The sequence below is a fragment of the Lepisosteus oculatus genome, chromosome 12 (genome assembly GCF_040954835.1).
Source record: "Lepisosteus oculatus isolate fLepOcu1 chromosome 12, fLepOcu1.hap2, whole genome shotgun sequence".
NCBI lineage: Eukaryota > Metazoa > Chordata > Actinopteri > Semionotiformes > Lepisosteidae > Lepisosteus > Lepisosteus oculatus.
The window spans coordinates 38,411,405-38,427,876 of NC_090707.1; the positions used below are offsets into that span (position 1 = coordinate 38,411,405).

General features: G+C 60.5%; 1 protein-coding gene across 3 annotated transcripts; it reads left to right on the forward strand.

Annotated features, from left to right (window-relative positions):
• Positions 1-3,062: 3,062 nt before the first annotated feature.
• On the forward strand, positions 3,063-16,472 carry csnk1e (casein kinase 1, epsilon). Of its 3 annotated transcripts, none has more exons than XM_069197022.1 (11): positions 3,063-3,304; positions 6,257-6,352; positions 7,228-7,338; positions 8,017-8,165; positions 8,913-9,141; positions 9,498-9,668; positions 9,915-10,063; positions 10,151-10,337; positions 10,732-10,871; positions 13,183-13,255; positions 13,749-16,472. In XM_069197022.1, exons 2-10 carry the CDS (start codon positions 6,277-6,279, stop codon positions 13,213-13,215), a joined length of 1,245 nt encoding a protein of 414 aa, XP_069053123.1. In that variant the 5' UTR covers positions 3,063-3,304; positions 6,257-6,276; the 3' UTR covers positions 13,216-13,255; positions 13,749-16,472. The 3 variants fall into 3 exon arrangements, with proteins under 3 accessions (XP_069053123.1, XP_069053125.1, XP_069053126.1); XM_069197024.1 differs by lacking the exon at positions 3,063-3,304 and adding an exon at positions 3,781-4,077; XM_069197025.1 differs by lacking the exon at positions 3,063-3,304 and adding an exon at positions 5,597-5,621.

Sequence of the window (16,472 nt, forward strand, 5' to 3'; positions counted from 1 at the left end):
CCACCCAGCCCCCCCCCCCCCCCCGCAGTCTGGAGCGATGGCACGTGTGTGACCCTTGACCCTTGACCCCTGTGTCACTCTCACTCCCCCGCCCCCCCACTGTCACACTGCGGCTCTCAGCAGCCTCTCATTGGCCCTGTCCGAACCGCAATAAGACTGGGAGCGAAGGCCAACCAGTACCGAGCGTTCAGGAAGAGAGACGCCAAGCCCATCCATCCAAGTCGGCTTCCCCCCCACACCACCTCCCCCCGAAAATCACTTTTCTTTCTGTTTTTTTTCCATTACGTTTTGAGTTAAAGACAGGGCTTTAACACTCCTGTTCCTTGCTGTTTTCAGTTTTTACAAAGAAAAAAAGAAATAATTTAAAAAACAATAAAGGTTGAAAGTATTGCCTGTTTCTCTCACAAGCTTGGTCTTTCCTTTTGTGGGGTCCCTCCGGGCTGCGGCACCCTTCCTTCCAGGAGCGGGGAGTCCCCCCCCCCGAGATCCGACCCGGAGTTTACCAGCTGCGGGCTCCAGCGTGTGCTGCCTGCGAACAGCGGAATGTTATTAAAATATCCAGGTTAAAAATCAGGTGTTTTCCTGATGGGCAAGGGGTTGTTTTGTGTTTTGTTCCCGGGAGCTTCTCCGGGGGCAGTCTGCCCAAAGATCCTGCAGCTGGGAAAACCCGAACTGGACCGCCTCCCCGCTGTGCATCGGGAGTCCGCGTTCCCAGCCCGGCTTCCTGCCTCATCCCTGCGCTTTTCCCCCGTCTCCCTGACTCTCGGGGTCGCTTCTCCGTTTCCTAAACGTCCCCCTCCCTCTCGGGGAGAGTTCTCCGTCTTCACTCTCTCTCTCGAACCTGGGGCCCCCGTCAGGGCCGCACTCCCGCCCTCGCCTCTCTCGGCCCCTGGCCGGACTGGTCTGAGGCCTCCCAGTGCCTTCTGCGGCGTTGGTCCCACTACCCCAGCTGGGGCTCTGTGCACTCGACTCCTTTGTTTGCTCTTCCAATTAATTCAGCTCTGTGACGAAACACCGGGTGCCACCAAAGTCCCGGACTGGAACGGGCCAGAAGGTCCGCCTGCTGCCTGGGCTCTCCCTGCGGCGCGTGTGGAGCCCAGCGGCGGTCCGGGGCGGGACGGGGGGCAGGAGGAGCCAGACAGATGCAGACGCGGGTCCCAAGAAGCAGGGCGGAGAGCCGGAGCAGGAGGCTGCAGGCGGGAGAGCAGGGAGGGGGGCTACGATCCGAAACCGGGAACTGGGGGGTGCGCCTTTGCGCCAAGGGTGGTGGGAGTGTGGAACGAGCTGCCCAGCCAGTGTTGTGAAAGCTGTTGCAAGGAAGCTTGGGACCAGTGCCTGTGATCAGCTGGCTAGCAAATACCAGGCAGGCCTGCGGGGCCGGCCAGCTTTCTGCCGTTTGTAATGTTTTCTATGCTCCTGCGTGCGGGAGAGCTCTGGACTTACTGTGCTGGTTCCAGTTCTTCCGGCAGGGGCAGGTGCTATAAATGCTGTCGACTGAAATATCGTTCTGAAATACACTGTTGTTTTCCCTCGCCAACGGTCTCCGGTGTTAAACCTGTCGGGTGTGAAAGCTGTTTGATCTCCTTCCTCTTCCTCCTCCGCTCTCCCCTCTCTCCTTCCTCTTCCTCCTCTCCTCTCAACTCTCTCCTCTCACCTAATGCTGTCACAGCCTGGTGCTGCGTGGGGTGGGGCGGTGAGACTCCCCCCAGCTGCCCCCAGACCTTCAATAAACAACAGCTTGTTTCCACCCGAGAGTCCGTTCAGTGACCTCCCTTCTCCTGCTCTTCGTCATCCTCCTCCTCCTCCTCCTGTCCTGACCGTTTCACTGCTGTTGTACTTGACCATCCTTTCTGCCTGCTGGGCCCTGCTCTTCCTCTCCCTATTCCTCATCCTCAATCCCCCCCCACCACCACCACCCCTGTCTCTCTTCCCATCATGCCTTAGCCCAGAGCGCGTCTGGGACACGGGCGTGCATCTGTACCCCCGTTTCCCAAGGGGTGACCCCAGTGTCCGCTGGCTCGACTGAACCCCAATCTGAGTGAAGGATGGGGTGGGTTAAGACCTGCAGGACAGGTGGTGCTGTTCACAGGGCACTTATTTCAAATTCCTCACGCACCTGCAGAGCTGAACACACTTTCAGAAGTCTGGGTAGTAAATCCTGCTTTAGATGTGAGGCTCCACTGGACAATCAAGACTGGAACAAAAGCCAGCCGACATTAGGGTCACCAGGACCTGGTCTGGGGTAGTGGGACACTGGGGTGCCAGCCCCTTGGACGACACTACACCAGACCTGGGGAGCTGGAGTGTCAGTGGGTTTCAGTTACCCTTAACTACCCCACTTGTCTCTCTCCTGGAGGGTCAGTGTGTCTGTGGGCTGTCCAGTCTCTCTACACCAGGGCTGTCCAGTCCTGCTCCTGGGGGTTCAGTGTGTCTGTGGGCTGTCCAGTCTCTCTACACCAGGGCTGTCCAGTCCTGCTCCTGGAGGGTCAGTGTGCCTGTGGGCTGTCCAGTCTCTCTACACCAGGGCTGTCCAGTCCTGCTCCTGGGGGTTCAGTGTGTCTGTGGGCTGTCCAGTCTCTCTACACCAGGGCTGTCCAGTCCTGCTCCTGGAGGGTCAGTGTGTCTGTGGGCTGTCCAGTCTCTCTCCTGGAGGGTCAGTGTGTCTGTGGGCTGTCCAGTCTCTCTACACCAGGGCTGTCCAGTCCTGCTCCTGGGGGTTCAGTGTGTCTGTGGGCTGTCCAGTCTCTCTACACCAGGGCTGTCCAGTCCTGCTCCTGGAGGGTCAGTGTGCCTGTGGGCTGTCCAGAAAACACCAGGGCTGTTTTCCAGGTCTCTTTTTTAAGCACCAGGACCCACAGAGCTCAGAGGAGCTGGCCCATTGGTCCAGCCGATTATAAGCTGCCCGAGAATGCAAAACCTGCAAATATACTGGGCCAGATCCGGGCGGGCCCGGTGAAACCGAACGGGGGCGACGACGTAGGACCAGCAATCTGCAGTTCCGCCTCTGTCCGGGAAGAAAGGCGCGCTGCGCCTTTAAGGCGATCCGGGTCGCGTCCCAGCCGCTGGATGACATCATCGCTGTTGTGGATGGTGCTGCTCGGAGGGGAGAACAGGGCGAGAGGGGGAGACAGAGAGAGGCGCTCGGCTCTTCGCACGCAGGGACTCGCAGCAGCGGCGGAGCGCCTTTGGGGCATGAGAGCCGCCAGAATCCGCTCCCATCCAGCGCTGCCCACGGCCCAGTCCGACTGACAACCGCCGGATCAGCACCGCCGCGGCGCTCGCTACCGGAATAACCCACCATCGGGTGAGGGGCCGGCCGGGGAGCCCGCAGAAACCCGGGGGGAAAGGCGCCGAGGAGGGGGGAGGGAGGTGTTCGTGTTTGGGTCGGGGAGTCGGCGGCACCGGACCCGGTCGCGGGGTGCGGGGAGAGACGGGGACGCGGAGCTGGAGCGGGGTGACAGCGCCCCGGAGCCGAAGGGCGCGGCTGCAGACCCCCTGTCTGCTGCCCCGGGCGCTGTTTTGGGGGAGAGGAAGCTGTCCGAGCAGGGGACGGCGAGCCGAGCCGGGCCGGGCCCGGTCTGCACGGCGAGCCCGCAGGGTTGAGGCGGGTGGAGGGGATAGCGCAGCCTTTTAAACCGGTGCGCACGGCCGCAGCCGCGGGTTCGAGCCCGGGCAGCCCAGTCCTTCCTCCTGCGGCCGCCGGAGCCCCTGTGATGGTGTTATTCCGACAGGACCCGGGAGTACCCACCCTCCTCCTCCTCCTTCCCCCAGCGCACACAGAGTCAGTGATTTCCTCCCTCGCTCGTCTCTAGTTGCCAGTCGGCGATATCGACGCCAAACTAGAAAAGAGGGGCGAAGGGAAGAGCGGGGGAAAAAAAAAACCCGACCAAAACAAAACCGCGTCAGCTCGCCGTGCGGGAACGCGGGCGCAGCGCGGAGAGGCGCCGCTGTCACGGACACTCGCCCGCCCGGAAGCTCGGCGGTCCGGCCCGGCTATTGTGTGCCCGAGCCCCTGCGCTGCGTCGTCACGGCCCTGGAGAGACAGATGCCCCTCTGCTGTTGACAGCCGTACCGGAGGTTTGTAGTGGGGGAGGAGAGACATTGTAGCCGGAGCCTTGCGCCGGCCTGGTGGAGGAGTACGTGTTGGTTACAATTCACGGCCTCCGGGAAGAAAGGGAAAACGGGTCTTTCTGTCGGCGTTTATTTCGGCGTCTGCTTCCCTGCCTGCCTGCGTGTCTCTTTGGCTCGGCGTTATTCCCGGGAGCCGGGATCCCCCGTAGACAACGACGACAACAACAACAACAACAAAAAAAAATAACCCCACCATCTCCGACAGGCGCTCCAGCCCGGATCGGAAGTCGGCTGCGCTCGCTGTTCGGGAGATCAGTGTTTAATCTCGGCAGGGCTGGCCTGCTTTTATACGACGAGTCGGCGGAAAGACCACAACAACAAAAAAAGGTTTTTAATGGGGGTTTGGTTCGTTATCCCCGGTGGTGCGGCTCCATATATGTTCGCAATGGCCCAGGCGTTACAGAGAGGCCGAGGCGGAAATAACTGTCCGGTAGCGACGCGGCTGTCGCCGTTACCGGCGCGTTTCCCGTCACTCGCGGCTCCGGTGAAGGAGGCGGCGGGCTGCGGTCATGGGCGTCCTGTTCAAGACCGTTGTTTTTCGGGGTCCGCCGCGCGAATGCACTTTCTCCGCCGGCGCAGCCCGGCCGGGAGCGGTGTCATGACGCCCCTGTCGATAAGTCGTCGTTGTTCACCGCTGTTCTGTTTTATTCGCGTGTCGGGGACGGGCGACACTCGAGGGGGGCTGTAAGAAGCTGAGGGCCCCGGCTTGGTCGTGAAGACTGGGGCCGGGTCTTCCCGGAGAGCAGGAGCTGCCGGGGCGGGGGGGTCGGTCGTCCGGTTGTGCCCCGGGGCGGTCTGGGGAGGGGGGAGACGCCTTTGTGTGGCGACTCCAGTCCGGTCGCCGATCCCCTTTCCAGAGGGCCCGGAGGGGGGCGGGGGGAGGGGGCTCCTAATTGTATTAACAGACAAGACTGTTCTGTTAATTCAATTGAAGACTGATAGGGAGACCACCGTCGCAGTGGACCGTCGTTACCGGGTTTTTATTTGGGGGGGAGGGAGGAAGTGACCGGAAGCGCCGTGCTCGCGGCCGGCAGGACTCCTGGCGCCCCGGTCCAGTCCGGCTTCGGAACAGCGGTTTCTGGACGGCCCGGCCTCTGGCCCCTCTGCGTCAGGGAGGGGTTAAGGAAGCAAGACGGGTCCCCGTCGCCTCTGAAACGGCTTTGAACGCCTCCTGCTCCGCCGGCCACAGGGCAGGGGGTCCGGTTCTCTAACCTCAAACACCTGCTGGTTTGGGGCTCTCCTGGACCGGCGCTGGTCCTGTTCTGACCCGCCCGTCTGCCTGGCTGGGTTTTTGTTCCTGCAGCCCTCTGGCCCCGAGGTGACAAACTGGGGGTCGTGCCGTGTCGCTGTGCGTGTCCGAGATCTCGCGGACGCCGAGCGCGTCCTGTCCTGTCCTGTCCTGTCCGCTCTGGCCTGGCCCTCCCTCTCTCCGTGTGCCCGGTGTAGGGCCTGACGTCGACGCTCGCCCGGGCAGGTCTTTCTGGAGCGAGGTGCGTATGCTGCCCCAGCCGTGTTCCGCAGCTCCCGGTCTCTCCCTCCTCCGGATCTGCCCCGGCGGCTCTTCCCAGCGTCCGGCCGCTGCAGCAGCTCAGCGCTCCCAGCGTCTCGTTGGGGGGCGGAACCACGGCCTCCGGGCCATGACCTCGTCTTCCCCGGCCCGCTCCGCATGTCTGCTTGGCCAACCTGTCACGAGTGTTTCGGGGTGACCTCCAGGCCCAGGGACCCCAGTGATCTGAGGGTCTGGGGTGACTGGGAGACTGTCTGTCTCCGTGCCCTTGGGTCAAGCCAGTGCTGGGGTACCTGTGTGCGTCCTGGTTTGGGACGTCCCTGTTTGTTATGGGGTTCCCCAGGTCCAGACTCAAAGGTCGTGGCTCAAACTGGTACCTGGGGTACTGGGCTACCTGTGTGTCGTCGTCCCTCTTGGGTTTGGGGCTCCCCCAAGTCCAGACTTGGAGGTTCGTGGGTCAAACCGATACCCGGGGTGTTACTGTGTGTCCTGATTTGGGACGTCCTTGTTGGTTTTGGGGCTCAGAGGTTCCTGGGGTGTTGCTAAGTGTGTGTCGTCCCTGTTGGTTTTGGGGCTCAGAGGTTCCTGGGGTGTTGCTAACTGTATCGTCCCCCCCAGCCAGTCCGCGGAGCCCGAGGATGGAGCTGCGCGTGGGGAACAAGTACCGCCTGGGCCGCAAGATCGGCAGCGGCTCCTTCGGGGACATCTACCTGGGTAGGTCAGAGGTCAGAGGTCACGGCCGGGCCCGCCCTTCCCCTTCCTGTCCTGTCCTGCTGCACAGGGGTCAAGGGGTTTGTGGGGTGGGGGGGGGGGGGGCTTTTGTCAAGAGATAATTCCCATTAAAACTGCAGTCGCTCTCCGGGTTTAAATGTAAAGGAAATCCTGGTCTGTTGTTGGTGAAGGTTTTAAAGGAACCCCTGCCTGTTTTTCACTCTGGGACGCCCCTCTCCCATCAAGCTGCTGCTGCTGCTGAAGAACACGGCCTGAGTGGCTGTAAACCCAGCCGGTTTTCGGGGGGTTGGTGGGCCTGACAGCCGTAGCAGCAGCCATATTTTCACTGGACTGTGCAGCCGAGACAGGGAGAGACAGACTTCATCAAGCTCAGCCAAGACGCGTGCAGAACACTTCCTTCAGTCTTCACGCCCGCAGCTCAGAGAGAGGTTTTCCAGAGAGGTTTCCAGGGGCTCCGAACTCCTGCTCTCGTTGGGAAGAGAGGCACACGGCCTGGGGGGCGCAGCAGGAGGCTGGGGTGCAGGAATAGCTTGGGAAGGGACCCCCTTCACGGCTGGTCTTCAGACGAGGCAGTACTGCACAGGGAGCCAGTGCGGGGACTTCAGCACAGGGGTTATGTGTTTGCCAGAATGGGAACCCCAAGGTGGAGGAAAATGCGGGGTGCAGGGCGGATCCCAGTTCCTCGAAGGGTTCACACACACACAAACCCCAATCAGCCGGGACTGCATGCCTTGGGAAGGTGGGAGACCCTCTTTGACAGAGCATGCAAACTCCACAGGGAAGAGGTCCCAGCCGGGAGGCCTGTGGAACCCAGCTTGCCTTCAGTCAGTCAGCCTCTCTCCATCGCTGTGTTTCAGGCGCCAACATTGCCACAGGGGAGGAGGTGGCCATCAAGCTGGAGTGTGTGAAGACCAAGCACCCCCAGCTCCACATCGAGAGCAAGTTCTACAAGATGATGCAGGGAGGAGGTGAGCTGGACTGGGGTGACCTGTCTCACCCAGTGTGTCTGTATGAACCCCTCTCTCTCAGTGCAGTGTTCGTGTACTGGAGTGTCCAGTCAGTGTGTGTGTATGAACCCCTCTCTCTCTCAGTGCCGTGTTCATGTACTGGAGTGTCCAGTCAGTGTGTCTGTATGAACCCCTCTCTCTCTCAGTGCAGTGTTCATGTACTGGAGTGTCCAGTCAGTGTGTCTGTATGAACCCCTCTCTCTCTCAGTGCAGTGTTCATGTACTGGAGTGTCCAGTCAGTGTGTCTGTATGAACCGCTCTCTCTCTCAGTGCAGTGTTAATGTACTGGAGTGTCCAGTCAGTGTGTCTGTATGAACCCCTCTCTCTCTCAGTGCAGTGTTCATGTACTGGAGTGTCCAGTCAGTGTGTCTGTATGAACCCCTCTCTCTCTCAGGGCAGTGTTCATGTACTGGAGTGTCCAGTCAGTGTGTCTGTATGAACCCCTCTCTCTCTCAGTGCAGTGTTCATGTACTGGAGTGTCCAGTCAGTGTGTCTGTGTGAACCCCTCTCTCTCTCAGTGCAGTGTTCATGTACTGGAGTGTCCAGTCAGTGTGTGTGTATTAACCCCTCTCTCTCAGTACAGTGTTCATGTACTGGAGTGTCCAGTCAGTGTGTACTAACCCTGTCTCTCTCTCTCAGTGGGGATTCCCTCTATCAAGTGGTGTGGTGCGGAGGGGGATTACAATGTGATGGTGATGGAGCTGCTGGGCCCCAGTCTGGAAGATCTCTTCAACTTCTGCTCCCGGAAGTTCAGCCTGAAGACTGTGCTGCTGCTGGCTGACCAGATGGTACCTCTACCCCTTCACCCGCTTACTCGTTTGTTCACTCGCTCATCTAGCGCTTGCTGACTTGCTCCTTCCCCCGTTCCCTCGCACGCCGATTCTCTTGCACTCTTACTCACTGTCCTGCCTCCTCCCTCCCGTCCCCTTGCACGCTCCCATTCTCTTGAATGCCTATTCCCTCGCACACTCATTTGCCTACCTTCTCCTTTCCCACCCACCTCGCGTACATGCACGCTTACTCGTTCTTCTGGTCCCTCGCACACTCATTCCCTTGCACGGTTATTCACCGTCTTGCCTTCTCCTTTCCTCTGTTCCCTCGCACACTCATTCTCTTGCACGCTTATGTGCTTGCACACTCGCTCCTTTCCCTGTTCCCTCGCACACTGATTATCTTGCACTTATTTACTTGCACGCTCGTTCACTTGGCTCCCTTCTCCCTTCTCCGTCCCCTCGCACGCTTGTTCACTCGCGGACTCGTTCTCTCGCACGCTTGCTCCTTGCGGCCTCGTTCTCTCGCACACTTATTCGCTCTCCTGCCTCCTCCTCTTTCCTCCTCCTCCCCTCGCGCACTCGGTCTCTTGCTGGCTGATTCACTGGCCCGCTTTTTCATCTCCTGGGCTGTTACTGACTGGCTCCCTCCTCCATTGTCTCCGCGTCCCCCTGCTTCCTCCTGCGTCTCTCCCCTCTTCCTCCTGCGGATCCTAACCCGTGTCCCTCACTGCCCCCTGCACCCCTCCTCCCCCCCCCCCCCAGATCAGCCGTATAGAGTACATCCACTCCAAGAACTTCATCCACCGGGACGTCAAGCCGGACAACTTTCTGATGGGCCTGGGGAAGAAGGGCAACCTTGTGTACATCATCGACTTCGGCCTGGCCAAGAAGTACCGCGACGCCCGCACGCACCAGCACATCCCCTACCGCGAGAACAAGAACCTGACGGGCACCGCCCGCTACGCCTCCATCAACACCCACCTGGGCATCGGTGTGTGCGTTGGCTAGTGTTGGACACGCTCTGCTGCGTGCTTGGGGCGGAGGGCGGGGCATGTTGGGAGGACACGCCCACCTGGAGGAGGGGAACATGGGATTGACACGCGCACCCGAGGGGGAGGGATGTCACGGCTGGACACGCCCACTCGGGGAGGGGATGTTGTGGTTGGACACGCCCACTCGGGGGGCTCAGTGGCCTTAGGGACTCACTATGTGGATAAGGGCGAAAGGGGATCAAGCTCTGATCGGAGGGTGTCATCGGGGCGAGCCTGCAGGGGGAAGTCAAGGAAGTCCCACCCTGCCTGCGCTCCGGTCCTCACTCCCTGCCCCCCTCCCCTCTCTCTCTGACAGAGCAGTCTCGGCGTGACGACCTGGAGTCCCTGGGCTACGTGCTGATGTACTTCAACCTGGGCTCCCTGCCCTGGCAGGGCCTGAAGGCCGCCACCAAGCGGCAGAAGTACGAGCGCATCAGCGAGAAGAAGATGTCCACGCCCATCGAGGTGTTGTGCAAAGGATATCCCTGTGAGTCCCTGTCCCGCGCATTGTCCCGTCCCCCTGGCCTGTGACTGTCCTGTCCCGTCCTCCTGGCCTGTGACTGTCCTGTCCCGTCCCCCTGGCCCGCATGCTGTCCTGTCCCGTCTCCCTGGCCTGTGGCTGTCCCGTCCCGTCCCCCTGGCCTGTGACTGTCCCGTCCTGCACGCGGTCCGGTGACAGTCCCATCCTGCGCCCCGTCTCTCTCTCTCTCACCCCGTCTCCCTCTCTCTGTAGCGGAGTTCTCCACCTATCTGAACTTCTGTCGCTCCCTGCGGTTTGACGACAAGCCCGACTACTCGTACCTGCGCCAGCTCTTCAGGAACCTGTTCCACCGGCAGGGCTTCTCCTACGACTACGTCTTCGACTGGAACATGCTCAAATTCGTGAGTCCGCGCCGGTCCCCCCACCTCCCCCATCCCCCGGCGCCGGGCTCCGGGACGCCCTCGTTAACCCTCTCCCCCCCCGGGCAGGGCGCGGGGCGGACGGCGGAGGACGGCGAGAGGGAGCGCAGGGAGGAGCGGGACGAGAGGATAGGGGCGCCTCGCGGGTCGGCGGCCCGGGCCCTGCCGCCGGGGCCCGCCGCCCCGGCCCCCAACCGGGTCAGGAACGGGCCGGAACCAGCCATATCCACCCCCGCCTCCCGCATCCAGCAGGCCGGTGAGTGCCGGGGGGGCTCTGCAGGCGTGCATGCGTCATCACCAGCTTTTAAAGATGGCTGCCTCTCCTCGTGGCTCCTGAGAGGGTTTCCGCTGAGCTCCCAGCCCGTCACTCCTCCGCACACAGAAGACAAAGCGTGGCTTTAAGAAAAAACCGGACTGGTTCGGCAGAGCTCGTTCCCTCTGCGCTTGAGCAGGGGCGCGGCGATCCAGCCGCCTCGGGTTCGAGCCTGGGCCAGGCCGCTCCTGGGTGGGGTTAGCGGGCCTGGGTGCGCTCTCGGGCCTGCGGGTTTTGCGGTGGTGACTCCTCTACTGCGGCTGGTGCTCGGGCCTCTGCAGCAGACAGGGGAAGGCAGCCGGTCTTCTGTGTGCGTTACTGTGCGTCTGTCTCCTAGGCAACACGTCGCCGCGGGCGATTTCGCGGGCAGAGCGAGAGAGGAAGGTGAGCATGCGGCTACACCGCGGGGCGCCGGCCAACGTCTCCTCCTCCGACCTGACGGCCAGACAGGAGGCCTCGCGCATCTCCACGTCACAGGTACCTGCGCTGCCGGCTCGCTGCGCGTCACTGGGACTCGCTGCCCGAGCGACGGCACTGCTCTTACTGGGACTGGTCCTCAGACTCGCTGCCCGAGCGACGGCACTGCTCTTACTGGGACTGGTCCTCAGACTCGCTGTCTGAGCGACTGCACTGCTCTTACTGGGACTGGAGTGTGGACTCGCTGTCTGAGCGACTGCACTGCTCTTACTGGGACTGGTCCTCAGACTCGCTGTCTGAGCGACTGCACTGCTCTTACTGGGACTGGAGTGTGGACTCGCTGTCTGAGCGACTGCACTGCTCTTACTGGGACTGGAGTGTGGACTCGCTGTCTGAGCGACTGCACTGCTCTTACTGGGACTGGAGCGTGGACTCGCTGTCTGAGCGACTGCACTGCTCTTACTGGGACTGGAGCGTGGACTCGCTGTCTGAGCGACTGCACTGCTCTTACTGGGACTGGAGCGTGGACTCGCTGTCTGAGCGACGGCACTGCTCTTACTGGGACTGGAGCGTGGACTCGCTGTCTGAGCGACGGCACTGCTCTTACTGGGACTGGAGCGTGGACTCGCTGTCTGAGCGACGGCACTGCTCTTACTGGGACTGGAGCGTGGACTCGCTGTCTGAGCGACGGCACTGCTCTTACTGGGACTGGAGCGTGGACTCGCTGTCTGAGCGACTGCACTGCTCTTACTGGGACTGGAGCGTGGACTCGCTGTCTGAGCGACGGCACTGCTCTTACTGGGACTGGAGCGTGGACTCGCTGTCTGAGCGACGGCACTGCTCTTACTGGGACTGGAGTGTGGACTCGCTGTCTGAGCGACTGCACTGCTCTTACTGGGACTGGTCCTCAGACTCGCTGCCCGAGCGACGGCACTGCTCTTACTGGGACTGGTCCTCAGACTCGCTGTCTGAGCGACTGCACTGCTCTTACTGGGACTGGAGTGTGGACTCGCTGTCTGAGCGACTGCACTGCTCTTACTGGGACTGGTCCTCAGACTCGCTGCCCGAGCGACGGCACTGCTCTTACTGGGACTGGTCCTCAGACTCGCTGTCTGAGCGACTGCACTGCTCTTACTGGGACTGGAGTGTGGACTCGCTGTCTGAGCGACTGCACTGCTCTTACTGGGACTGGAGTGTGGACTCGCTGTCTGAGCGACGGCACTGCTCTTACTGGGACTGGAGTGTGGACTCGCTGTCTGAGCGACGGCACTGCTCTTACTGGGACTGGAGTGTGGACTCGCTGTCTGAACGACTGCACTGCTCTTACTGGGACTGGTCCTCAGACTCGCTGCCCGAGCGACTGCACTGCTCTTACTGGGACTGGAGTGTGGACTCGCTGTCTGAGCGACTGCACTGCTCTTACTGGGACTGGAGTGTGGACTCGCTGTCTGAGCGACTGCACTGCTCTTACTGGGACTGGAGTGTGGACTCGCTGCCCGAGCGACTGCACTGCTCTTACTGGGACTGGAGTGTGGACTCGCTGTCTTAGCGACTGCACTGCTCTTACTGGGACTGGAGCGTGGACTCGCTGTCTGAGCGACTGCACTGCTCTTACTGGGACTGGTCCTCGGACTCGCTGCCCGAGCGACGGCACTGCTCTTACTGGGACTGGTCCTCAGACTCGCTGTCTGAGCGACTGCACTGCTCTTACTGGGACTGGAGTGTGGACTCGCTGTCTGAGCGACTGCACTGCTCTTACTGGGACTGGTCCTCAGACTCGCTGTCTGAGCGACTGCACTGCTCTTACTGGGACTGGAGTGTGGACTCGCTGTCTGAGCGACTGCACTGCTCTTACTGGGACTGGAGTGTGGACTCGCTGTCTGAGCGACGGCACTGCTCTTACTGGGACTGGAGTGTGGACTCGCTGTCTGAGCGACGGCACTGCTCTTACTGGGACTGGAGTGTGGACTCGCTGTCTGAACGACTGCACTGCTCTTACTGGGACTGGTCCTCAGACTCGCTGCCCGAGCGACTGCACTGCTCTTACTGGGACTGGAGTGTGGACTCGCTGTCTGAGCGACTGCACTGCTCTTACTGGGACTGGAGTGTGGACTCGCTGTCTGAGCGACTGCACTGCTCTTACTGGGACTGGAGTGTGGACTCGCTGCCCGAGCGACTGCACTGCTCTTACTGGGACTGGAGTGTGGACTCGCTGTCTTAGCGACTGCACTGCTCTTACTGGGACTGGAGCGTGGACTCGCTGTCTGAGCGACGGCACTGCTCTTACTGGGACTGGAGTGTGGACTCGCTGTCTGAGCGACGGCACTGCTCTTACTGGGACTGGAGTTTCCCTTCCTCCCCTGCTCTCCAGGTCAGCATGCCGTTTGAGCACATGGGGAAGTGAGCCCTGCCCCCGGCCAGCCAGACCCGCGGGAAACCGGCAGGTGAGATTCCCAGCATGCACTCCCACAGCCCAGTGTTCATGTACTTTCACAGGCCGGCATGCCGACCTGTGGCCATCTCTGGCCAGTGAGCTGTTCCCCCATCGGTGTCCAGTGTCTCTCCTTGTCCCCTGTCCAGTGAGCCCTGTGCCCATCAGTGTCAAGTGTCTCTAGTTGTCCCCTGTCCAGCGAGCCTTGTGCCCATCAGTGTCCAGTGTCTTTTGTTGAGCCCAGTGCCCATCAGTGTCCAGTGTCTCTCGTTGTCCCCTGTCCAGCGAGCCCTGTGCCCATCAGTGTCCAGTGTCTCTTGTTGAGCCCTGTGCCCATCAGTGTCCAGTGTCTCTTGTTGAGCCCAGTGCCCGTCAGTGTCCAGTCTTTTCTTTCCCTTCCAGTATGGGCTAGAGCTTGACCAGTTCCTTAGCAGCCTGTGTGTGGAGGCGGCCCCCTGCTCGAGCCGCGGCAGTAATCGCGCCCCGCCTGTGCCTTTGTCTTGCAGTGCTGTGGCCCTGGTGTGGACCTCAAGGGATTATCCCCCGTTTTTGTTTCGTATTTAAAAAAAAAAACTTTTGCCAAGAGGACAAGGAAGTGGAAGGAAAGGCCGCTGCTCCCCTGCCAAGGGGGCGAGGAGACCGGGGTTACCCCCGCGCCCCTCCGTCTCGTGCTCACAACAACCCCCCCCCAGAACACCCCGTTTCCATGGTGACTGGACCCCCACCCCACCCCCACCCATCTTCATTCCATCTGCTGCAGTCTTGGGGGTGCCGGGAGCTGGGGTTCAGTCCACCCCACCAAGTAGGTTCCTTTTGCTCGTGCTCGTAGTGGGACGGTTCACAGACACTTCAGGGAAAACTCGGGACATGTGTGTGCTAGTCTCCGTGTGTGTGTGTGTACTCATGGGCACGCTTAGAAACGTTTCGAAGTAATCGTGACGTCCCTGAAGCAGGAATAAGGTCACATCTTTTCAACACGCGTGTGTTTATTTTTTATTGCCTTCACCTCTTCCGTGGCGCAGGGGCAGGGGGCAAGAGGTCGGCCGCTCGTGGGCGGGGAGGGAGCCGGAGAGAGCCGGGCGCCGGGCGCTGGGACGGGAGGTGTTGGCGCGCTTATTTGTGGCGTCAGTCCGCTGAGGAGGTGGCACATCGGGGAGGGCAGGGTGGAGGTGGCGAGGTGGAGAGGGGGTGGCAGACGCAGGGCAGGGTGGGGAGGGCAGGGCAGAGGTGGAGATGGCGCAGCAGTGAGGCTGGGGTGGCGATGGCGCGTCGGTGAAGCCCTGCCCCCTCTCCCCTCCTCAGAGGGACGTCTGACCGCCAGACAGGATGGCTTTTGGCAGAGCAGGTGACGTAGGAAGTTTAGTCCAGGGGGCCGACAGAGGGGAAGATTGCAGACTGGCAGAGACCGGCGGCGCGGCGCAGCGGGCAGGACCTGGCTCCTCTCCCCTCCACCCCTGCTTGACCACGGGAGGGAGAGGGCGCACCATGTGAAGCTTCTGAACAAGATGTCCGTTTTGTTTTGTTTGACACACACGTTTATATACACGATGACCAGACGGCTTGCCGTTAGAATATCGGACTCGCTCCGCCAAGAGATGAGGTTCCAATCCGAAGGGTGGAGCGTACCAGTTCCAGGCCGGGCTGTCCCGATGAGAATGGCTATTCTAATGATCGTGATTGTTATTATTGACTTTATAATTTAAATATTTTTTTTGGGGGGTGGGACGGGGTGCGGGGGGCTGAGGGGAGTGAAGGGGTGGAATGGAATTTTTTTACGTCACTGTAAATATTTTTTTTCTCCTCTGTGTCAAAGCCAGACTGTGGACGGCCGTTCGAAGGTGTCGTGTAGGATGAGCTCGCGGGCGGGGGGGGCTCGTTCCCCTCGTGGAGATGGTTACACTGCTGTCTGGGTCGTGACGTGGGGGCGCTGCGGTTTCTCGGCAGGCGGTGGGAGACCGAGGGCAAGATGGCTCCTGCCTGGCCCCGCGCGGCCCATGAGATCTGTGCGCTCGTGCTGCTCGTGATCCGGGTCTCCCATCCCGCTGCTCTCGTGTGTGTGTGTGTGTGGGGGGGTCACACCTCCCTTGCCCTCTGACCTTGTCCATTGTCCGCCGTCGGCGCCCACACGGCGGTCAGGTGAGTCGGATTTCCGGCCGGTCTTCCGGGAGCAGCGGACTCTGGGAGCGCGTGGCGGTTCTCGGTGGGGAGCTGAGGGGAGGCCGCCCTGGACAGTTTCCGCCCGGGACCTGGACAGACCCCGTCCTCGCTCCTCCATCTTTCCTGACGGGGCCGGTTCGCAGTCCGGGATTTCTGTGCCCTTCCTGCTGGTGTTATCCCAGTGCTCTGCCCTGAGGGTACTGGTCCCTGTCTCGGCTCCCACTTCCTGCCCCGTGTTCCAGTTGACCAGACGTTTTAAATTGACTCGAACCCACTGTGCTGACAGGCCGCCCCTGGTTTTCCCCCCATGATGTCTGACCCCTCCTCTGATCTCTGTAGTTTTCATTCATTAAGAGTAGATTTCTGATTCCTCACTGGGGGTTCGATTGGTCCCTGTGTAACATCCCTTAAAAAAATAGATGTCTCGTGTGCGATCTTATAACAATGGCGACCCTGCGGACTGGATCTTGCTCGGATTTTGAGCTGATCAGGTGCGGTGTTGTCGTCGCTTGTGTGCGGTGCCCTCTGGGAGTTTCTGCGCTCGCTCCGCAGTGCGTCCTGCCTCAGTGTGGGTGTGTCCCTGGGTGGGTGTGTCCTGGATGGGTGGGCGGGGCCATATTTGGCAACCTTTTCCCTCTTGAAGCACTGGAAGACATCTGCTTGTTTTTCGGCATCCCTATCCAACTGCAAAGGCGCTTTCTGATCCTAAATTTCCCCTTTAACAGAGCTTTGGAAATACCTGCTGAGACCCGGCAATGATGGATTTTATCCCTAAATTTTACTCCCCCTTCTCCGATACTGCAGCTGGTCTGGGAAAGAAGGGGACAGCTGCAGTCCGGGAATCAGGCAGTTCTTCTGATGTCGTGGGCTGGGCGTCGTTTTACTCTTTTTAGCGATGGTTGGTTTTTAGTGACCCAGGGGCAGTGTAACTCTCCTCCTGTATGTGTGTGTGGGAGGGGGGGATCAGGCACACTTTCTGTATTGTGTAATGAGATCTTGTACAGTTCTTTAACACTTTATTTACAACAGTATTTGTGTATATTTTATGAAGTAATAAAAATACAGACACGTCA